This window comes from Petaurus breviceps, unplaced genomic scaffold (genome assembly GCF_028583685.1).
Source record: "Petaurus breviceps papuanus isolate PSGF00001 unplaced genomic scaffold, PetGlider_PUasm1.0 90865, whole genome shotgun sequence".
Taxonomy (NCBI): Eukaryota; Metazoa; Chordata; class Mammalia; order Diprotodontia; family Petauridae; genus Petaurus; species Petaurus breviceps.
The window spans coordinates 4,505,925-4,514,136 of NW_027187367.1; the positions used below are offsets into that span (position 1 = coordinate 4,505,925).

General features: G+C 48.7%; 2 protein-coding genes across 5 annotated transcripts; both read left to right on the top strand.

Annotated features, from left to right (window-relative positions):
* Positions 1-537: 537 nt before the first annotated feature.
* Positions 538-4,425, top strand: CSNK2B (casein kinase 2 beta). Of its 4 annotated transcripts, none has more exons than XM_069073254.1 (7): positions 538-653; positions 1,347-1,429; positions 2,176-2,278; positions 2,866-2,981; positions 3,544-3,619; positions 3,757-3,946; positions 4,168-4,425. In XM_069073254.1, the coding sequence occupies exons 2-7, from the start codon at positions 1,358-1,360 to the stop codon at positions 4,256-4,258; spliced, it is 648 nt and encodes a 215-aa protein (XP_068929355.1). In that variant the 5' UTR covers positions 538-653; positions 1,347-1,357; the 3' UTR covers positions 4,259-4,425. The 4 variants fall into 4 exon arrangements, with proteins under 4 accessions (XP_068929355.1, XP_068929357.1, XP_068929358.1 ...); XM_069073256.1 differs by having other exon boundaries at positions 538-649; XM_069073257.1 differs by lacking the exon at positions 538-653 and adding an exon at positions 690-947.
* Positions 4,426-5,464: 1,039 nt separating this feature from the next.
* Positions 5,465-7,529, top strand: LY6G5C (lymphocyte antigen 6 family member G5C). Its single transcript, XM_069073646.1, has 4 exons — positions 5,465-5,518; positions 5,641-5,920; positions 6,214-6,287; positions 6,461-7,529. Exons 1-4 carry the CDS (start codon positions 5,465-5,467, stop codon positions 6,842-6,844), a joined length of 792 nt encoding a protein of 263 aa, XP_068929747.1. The 3' UTR covers positions 6,845-7,529.
* Positions 7,530-8,212: the final 683 nt, after the last annotated feature.

An 8,212-nucleotide genomic window follows, 5' to 3' on the forward strand; every position in this document is an offset into this window, starting at 1 on the left:
TGAAGGTCATGAGAAAAGGGGAGATAATGATTGGGAATATGGGTAAGGGATGACAGACAGATGACTGGGGAGGTTTGCAGTAGATTGGGTATAGGGTGGAGAGCTAGACTGTTATTGTAGATACCCTACCTGTGAGGCGTGTAGGAAAAAGACACTCCAACCCTACTTAGTACCAGTCTTGTTCGGCTCTGAGATGTGTAGGAGAAAGACTCCAACCTTACCTAGTCTGGGTCTTGCCCTCTGTGGGCACGAGGACTACATTTCCCATGGTCACCAGCGTTAACCTCGATCTCAGGCTCCTGTTTCCACCATCTTTAGCGGAGAGCCTCCAGTCCTTCCTCCTTTATGGCTCCGCCCCCTGCCCTATTTCACTGAGAGGGCAGGGGCAAGGAAGTCGTGTTATTAGCCCAGCCTTACTACAGCTCCGGGACTCCATATCCCGTCTTCCACGGGGGAGCCTGACCACCTGCGCCTGCGCTCTGCGTACTTTCCCGCCCTCCCGTTTCTCTTCCCCCTTCCCCTCCCCCCTACCCCCCCACCGCTTCGCCTGCCGCGGTCGGGTCCGCGGCCTTCGCTGCGCGGCTTTGCTGCTGCTGCCGCCGCCGCCCCTGGGAGCAACTTCTCCCTCTCCCTCCCCAGCCCCGGCCCGGTAGGTGAGTCGTAGGGCGCCCTTCCGCACGTTGGGGGCGGGACCTGAGGACGCCTGGCCTTGGGGAGGGAGAGGTCTTAAGGAAGGGCAGGGGAGGCCAAGGTGGTCCCGGACCTAGGGTGCGCGGAGCCGTCGAGCGCCCTCCGCAGAGAAGCCCTAAGCTCCGGAGCCCCGGGGAAAGGGGCTGAGTGGCCCGGGGCGGCCCTCGGAGGGAGCAGCCCAGGGAACCGGCCCTGCGGAAGTTGGCTGGGGCCCGGCTTCCCGGGGGGAGGAGAGGGCCCTCTGAGCAGCCGAGGGGGTCGGTAAGGGGGTGTGAGGAGGGCGCCTGAGCCAGGCCTGGATCGCCCCCTACACTCGCACGGGGGGGGGGGGGGGGGGGGGGGGGGGGGGCCGGGGGGGGGACGGGGCCCCCCCCCGCGGGGGGGGGGGGGGGGGGGGGGGGACATAGGTTTTCTGAGCCTTGGGAAGAAAAGGCTCAGTTAAGAAGGTGAGCTTTGGGGGCGCGGGGCGGGGGAGAGGCTGGAGAGGAGTTCTCACCTGGATGTGGAGCAGGGCTCCCCATAACTGTGAGCCTGAGGAGGGGAATGGTGAGCCTCCTTTGGCAAGGGGGCCAGGGAAGGCAGAGAATGTCAAAGGGATGGAGAGCTCTGGAAAGAAGCTGGCCTTTCGCCCTCCAGGCTAACCTCTTTTCCCTCAGCTGACGTAAAGATGAGTAGCTCAGAGGAAGTATCATGGATCTCATGGTTCTGTGGGCTTCGTGGCAATGAATTCTTCTGTGAGGTAAGATCCCTCGTCATTTCAAGGGCCCCCTGTCTTCCGTGTGTCCACTCCTCTCATCTCCCCTTCTAGCAATCAAATGCTTAGTCTCTTCCCTCTGTGCTAGACACCTAGACACCAAGGACTTAGTACTTCCCTTCATTCACTGTCATCATATACCATGTCATTGTGTACCTGAAGCTTACCCTCTTTTCAGGAACCCAATTATCCCTACCCTCACCCTATTTAAGGGAGACATTGAATTCAGGAATCTCTGTAGGAGGGGCTAAAAGGATCTGAAGTGTGTATATCATAACTGGTATATTGCTATTCCTCCACTGAGGAATTCCAGGCAGTCTTGATCTTTTTTGTGTAGTAGATGTTACCAGGCTGGTAGAACCTATGGACACCTCAGAATAATGTTTTAGAGACATAAAATACATAAGATTACAGAGGAAACCAAAAGTATTGATGTAGTTATTAACTATTGAGTTGGAGAAAACAAGTTTGCAGACCCCAGATTTTGAACCCTTGCTCTTTTGTCATAAAGGAGAAAGACTGAGATGGCTTGTTGGACTTCCTATCAGATTGGAGGGGCAAACAATTGTCTGCTGAACTAATAAGGAGAGTGTTTAGATGAAGGACCCTTTTGAGGGCAAAATGGTTATAGTTCTGTTATATGACATGTCAGTGATAACTTGTCTCCCCTTTCATCCTGGTGTTAGTGATCCAAATGGCAGCAATCTTCCCTTGATTTTGCATTCTAACAGGTGGATGAAGACTATATCCAAGACAAGTTCAACCTCACAGGGCTCAATGAACAGGTGCCCCACTATAGGCAGGCACTAGACATGATCCTCGACTTGGAACCTGGTGAGATGCCCCCACCTTCCTCCTTTATTCCATTTTTTCCAGATGTATGAGTCTTCTCCCTGATCCAAGCTCCCTAACTCTGAATTTCTTAGCTCTTTTTCTGTACCTATAACTCATAAATTTTTTTACTTGTAATAGAATAAATCAGCATTCTGAGCCTGCCATACAACTCCTACCATTTCTTGATTTTTAACTGCAAAAGTTCCCTTGTCTTATTCCCCCATGCCCCCCACCCTGTTTTTTCCCTTCTCTTGGTGTCTTCCAACTTCCTGTTCCCAGCTTCAAACCAGTAATACAGTTCACTTGTATTGGTTTATGTGTCAGGTTTTGAGTGGGGGGGGGAAGGGGGAGGGAATTCAGAGATTAATATATAGCAGTATTCTGTGGAGAGCATTGTTGTTCTAAGTTGGTAAGGCAGTTGGACTTAGGTTCCTGGGCAGGGTAAGGGTGAGTGGGCTGGGGACAAAAGGAGGGTGGAGGGAAGGTTGACCTGACTGGTATTTTCCTGGGATGGGTAGGGTTCCATAGGGAAGAAGTTGATTGACAGCTGACTGGGTCCTGATTTGGGTGTGGGGGTCATGTTTCAGATGAGGAGTTGGAAGACAACCCCAACCAGAGTGACTTGATCGAGCAGGCAGCTGAGATGTTGTATGGACTGATTCATGCCCGCTACATCCTCACAAACCGTGGCATCGCCCAGATGGTGAGGTTATCCCATCTCAATCCAATTTTGTTTACTGATTGTGAAGGAAAAAAAAAAAGTGAAAATTCTTTTTTTTGTTATCCTTAGATAAAAAGCAAGGAATTAGAACTTGCATAGGACTTTCCCATCTGGGAGGATGGAGTTCAAAATTGGGTTATTGCACAATTTTTATTATTTGTGATTTATTCTTTAGTTCCTTCGTGATTTTTATGCTCTGTATTAGGGAAGTAGAAACCATTTAACATTTGGGGAATTACTGTCTTCATCTGAGGTGACCTGTAGCTTCACAAGGACAAAGTTCAGAAATTTCATGTCTAAACAAAGAATACTCATAATGGGAGCAAGGGGAAAGGAATAATTGGTTCCAGCTCTAGTTCTGCTTGTTATTGTCAATACTTTAGAGATAGAAGGAGCACTTTATACCTGTGCTAGAAATGTGTCACAAAGATATTATATGTCTGTAGACCTATATTGAGAGAGATATGTATATGAATATGTACAGCCTTGGTTGGTCCAGTATATTAATTCTGCCCCTGTTTCCTAACTATATTTCCCCTCTCAGTTGGAAAAATACCAGCAGGGAGACTTTGGCTATTGTCCCCGTGTATATTGTGAAAACCAGCCCATGTTACCCATTGGTAAGTATTGGAGAGAGGGGAGGGAATTCCTAAAAGGTTGGGATTTATGGGATCAAATAAGTGCTGCCTGGGTCTTTGGTTGGGGGCAGGGGAAAGGTGAAGAATCAGATGCTGAAGCTGCCTCCCACTGCTCTTAGGACTGTCAGACATACCAGGTGAGGCCATGGTGAAGCTGTACTGCCCCAAGTGCATGGATGTTTACACCCCCAAGTCGTCCAGGCACCACCACACAGATGGTGCTTACTTTGGCACTGGCTTTCCTCACATGCTCTTCATGGTGCATCCTGAGTACAGGCCCAAACGGCCTGCCAACCAATTTGTGCCCAGGTGAGAATGGAAGAAGAATGGGATAGAATGGGTTGATGAGGCCTCACCATCCCCTCTTCCTTGGGAACATCTATCCTGAAAACCAAGCAAAAGAAGGAAGGTGGAGGTAGTTTGTTGGAAGGAGATGATTTCAAAGAGGGCCCCATTCCACTCAGTAGTGGAATGAAAATGTGGGGACTAGGCCCACTTTTTCCCTCTCCTGATCCTTTCCCTCTCCCCAGGCTGTATGGCTTCAAGATCCACCCTATGGCCTATCAACTGCAGCTTCAGGCAGCCAGCAACTTCAAGAGCCCTGTCAAGACCATCCGCTGACTTGTCTCCTCCCCTCCCCCCCAACACCTCAGGCTGTGACACCGTTCCCCCTCCCCCCAGTACACACACACCTTTCCAGAACCCCTAATGGTTTTTAGTTTAAATTAAGAAGAAGTCATTATTGTGGTGGTGTGGTGGGAGTATGAAATAAAGTGGAGGAAAAGGCACAGCTTCAGCCCAATGACTGGGGAAAAGGGAAATTTTTAAATGTGACCAAAACTTGGGCAGTCAGCCTACCACCCCACCCCCAAAACTGGCCTAGTTTGCAAAATAAAATGGAAGGTTGTCTTTGAGAGAAGAGCAGAAGCCAAGTTTAGAGTCTAGAAGTTTTTTAAGTCAGGTCCTAGAAAGGTGGAGGGTAAATTATTTCAAATCCTGTTATTGTGACACTTTAGGCTGTTCGAAAAAATCTGTCAGTCCACAGAGTTCCTCAAGAAGGCATCTAGGCTTTCTGCAGTCACTGCCCCTTTCGAAATTTTCTAAATTCTCTTAAAGCAAAATTGTTTTTAGAAGCTAGAAATCGATGATCTAAACCCCCAAAACAAGTGAAACGGGTTCAATCTGACAGGAGCAAAAGTTATGTTTGTTGGTTGTCAGAGGGCCTCCGGGGCGGAGCCTGCATTGTGAGGTTAGCGGTGCCTGCCGGGGGAGGCGGGACTAGGTCAGGCCGGCCCCACCCACCTGTGCCGGGGCGGGATCCGCCTGAGGGCTTTGGCGTGCTTCCCCTACGTGGGTACCCCCGGCTTCCGGCTGCTGCAGCTTTGAAGAGCCGGCACCTCTAGCGGCTTGGGGTCTTGTCCGGTGGGCGCAGAGTGCGAAATTCCGGAACGGACTTAAGTGTATCATCCCCACTGAATTGTTGCTCAGGGCCTGAAGAGCTGTGGGGGGGTCAAGAAGCAAAGCCATCGAGCTGCAGATTGAAACAGGACCCAGTGGTTCTCATGTTACATCTTAGTCCTGTAGTTGGCTCACAAACTCCGCGCTGCCCCTGTCACCGTGATTTCGGGTGGATGAGAACACCCTGTTCCCCCGGGATTATGGGCAGTTTTTCTTTCCGCTGCCTCCTCCCAACTTGGATATGTACACCCCCTTGGGGGAGTGGAAATAGTTCTATAATTTAGTTCGGAGTGGCCCCCTGTCTTCTAAGCCAACAACCATTGCTGGGAGTCGCATTTTCTTTGGGAATCTTGCCTTTGAGCTCTCCAAATGAGAGCTATCATCCTTATGGGAGTGTTGCTGAACTTGGCCTTGGGTAAGCGTGTCAGTCTTGAATTTGATTCAGGAGACCAGAGCTCTACTCTGATCATCTTGTGTGTGACCTTGGGCAAGATACCGCTGGGCCTCAGTTTTTTTAAATAAGACTGGACTGTCCATAATCTAAGGGCTTTTCCACCCTTTTCATCCTATGTCTCAAATTGATCTGGAAGTGGGAGAGAAAGGTGTATACCAGGGGGTGGGCTAGGGCAGGGCAGCTCGGCTACCAAGCCCCTCTCCTCTTAGGTGCCAACCTCCACCTCAACCCCCGCCGCCCTTCTCTCCACCCCAAACTCCTACGCTGCTACCGATGTGTCCTGGAGACCAAGGAGCTAGGCTGTGTCTTGGGCTCCGACAGCTGCCTCACAGCCAAGGGTGGAGGCTGCCTAACCACCATTATTCACAATGGTGAGTGACCTCCACCCCTTTCCCCACCTCATTAAACTACCTTTCCAGATTTTCCTGTCTGGCTGACTGAAACTACTACATCAGGAGCCCCAACCTTCACTAATGTTTGGACTGTCCTTATTCTGTTCCCAAACTATCCTGGTGGCTCCTCCTACCCTCAACCCTAGTACGAGTTCTTCACTCCATTGCTGTAATTCTGTCCAAAAAACTATACTAAGATATCAAATTGTTGGTTGATTTACTCTAACCTTAACCTGTCCTCATTCTGCCCGCTTTCCACCCTTTCTTCTCAGCATCTTTCTCTTTATTGAGATCCCTCATGGCACAAAAGATATTCCAAGTCCATGCCTGCAAAGGGTGGAAAAATGTGGGAGAGATTTATATACCTAGAAAGTGATAAAGGTAGTTTGGCCACCAAAAAAGGACAGTGCTCCAGGCATCTACTGATGATGAATGAAAAATGAGGACCAAATGACTTAATAAGGACGGTTTGGAAATACAAAGAAAACAGTTTGGGAGATGGGACATTCTGAAGAATAGTGTAACGACATTTGGGGATCTGGGTGGAACAGGGAGAGTAACTCTCTCCCTTCAGGCAGTAAGGAGGAAGTCACCATAAGGGACTGCAGGGCAAAGGATCAGCTGTTGGAATGCTCACTGTCACTGGCCTCCCCTGTACCAGGTCTTTGGGTATCTTCTCGGTGCTGTCTTGAGCCACTTTGTAATTCTCCACCACTAAGTGACCAGACCTTGTTGCAGACTCAAGATAAAAATACTAGTATTATATTGGATTTCCTCATTCCCATTACTAGCCCTAAAGTCACCACCACTTCTTCTCCCAAGAACCTTCAACCAGCCAAACTGAATGGCCCTCAGACTAAGATCCCTAACCAGCCCTTTCTGAGAGCTCTTAGAGACCACTAACCTTGCTTTAGAACACAGCTAGGGATCTCTATCCCAGTGAGATTCTCTATACCTTGCTCTGGGAGTTCTATTAGGAAGACCCAAGTTTCAACCTGTGCCTCTGGGTCGTTCCCCCCCCCCCAAACTCATTCTGCCTACAAGTTTTCTGTTCAGATTCTCCTGCTATCTAAGTCAATTCACCACATTCATGAGACATCTCAGCTACATGCAGGACATTGTTAAGCATTCTACTATCCCCAGATGCTATAGATGATAGGCTCTCAGAGCCAGGAGAGACCCAGAGGTCATCTAGCCCATGACCACACCTCTCCAGCCCCCAAAGTTTTTACAGGTTACCTCTCTAAACCTCATTTTCCTAATCTATAAAGTGAGGAAACCCTCAGAATTGTCATGGGGAAAGCATTTTGTCAACTCTAAAATTATACGAATATGAATTTTAATTATTAATAAAAGTCATATCATTTGCAAAGGTCAGGACTTAGAGCCCATACCCTCCTAAGTTCCAGTAGACTAATGCCCTTTCCATTACAACTTCCCTTTGTATTAGATCATTTAAACTTGATCTCCACTTTCCCCTACCCTGCTTTTCCCCTTTAATGATAGAAGAGGAAGAGTTGGTAATGTCTCTCCACACCTTAGTCTTTGCTCTAATTGTACTCCATAATAAACTGATGATGCAGAAAAACTCAGTGTCCAAATTTAATGAGATTGGGGGTGGGTGAAGGGGTGAGATAGTGAGGAATAAAGAAAGAAGACTAGAGGGTGCCGCTTAAGTGTCAGATGGCAATGAGACCAGGGACAGATTAGTCCAATGTAGCACAATAGTTCAATGCAGTTCTAACTCCTGTCAGCTGAGTTTCTTGAATCCTTCACATGCCACAGAGTAGTAGTGTGTTACAAACCCAAGGCTCAAATCACCTATCACCTGCCATTTTATACAACAAACTACCTGCTGATGGGGTACAGGCTCTGGAAAACCCCTTGAACTCTGAATCTTACCACTAGTTCTGAGGCCATAAGACTTTCATTGTAGCTAGGCCCAAAGCCTAGCCCTCCATTGTCCAGCTATCTCCCCACCCTTGATCCTATGAAAACATCTATACCCAAATCTGTTATCCTTAAACTAGCTTAGCCCTCCGTAGTCTGTCATCACTTAGTGGTCTTCAACTATTTCCCACCCTTAATCTCATTACTGGAGTGTGACCTGATTTGACTCCTCCTCAAGACCTCCCCAGACTCTTCCTGTAGACCACCCCTAGATCCTTCCCACAATCCTTCTGTATATAAGCTCCATTTTGCCTCCATGAGGGGGCCAAGAATTATTTAGTTCAGACTAACTCTGTGTCAGATTATTCTGGTCTGCTTGTC

Bases quoted from the DNA above. Each gene is read 5' to 3' on its own strand.
- LY6G5C (XM_069073646.1), top strand. From the start codon at position 5,465: ATGAGAGCTATCATCCTTATGGGAGTGTTGCTGAACTTGGCCTTGGGT. The intron at 5,519-5,640 runs GTCAGTCTTGAA...CCATAATCTAAG, and splicing joins ACTTGGCCTTGGGTAAGCGT to GGCTTTTCCACCCTTTTCAT. The intron at 5,921-6,213 runs GTGAGTGACCTC...CTTTCTTCTCAG, and splicing joins AACCACCATTATTCACAATG to CATCTTTCTCTTTATTGAGA.
- CSNK2B (XM_069073254.1), top strand. From the start codon at position 1,358: ATGAGTAGCTCAGAGGAAGTATCATGGATCTCATGGTTCTGTGGGCTT. The intron at 1,430-2,175 runs GTAAGATCCCTC...GCATTCTAACAG, and splicing joins GCAATGAATTCTTCTGTGAG to GTGGATGAAGACTATATCCA. The intron at 2,982-3,543 runs GTGAGGTTATCC...TTCCCCTCTCAG, and splicing joins ACCGTGGCATCGCCCAGATG to TTGGAAAAATACCAGCAGGG.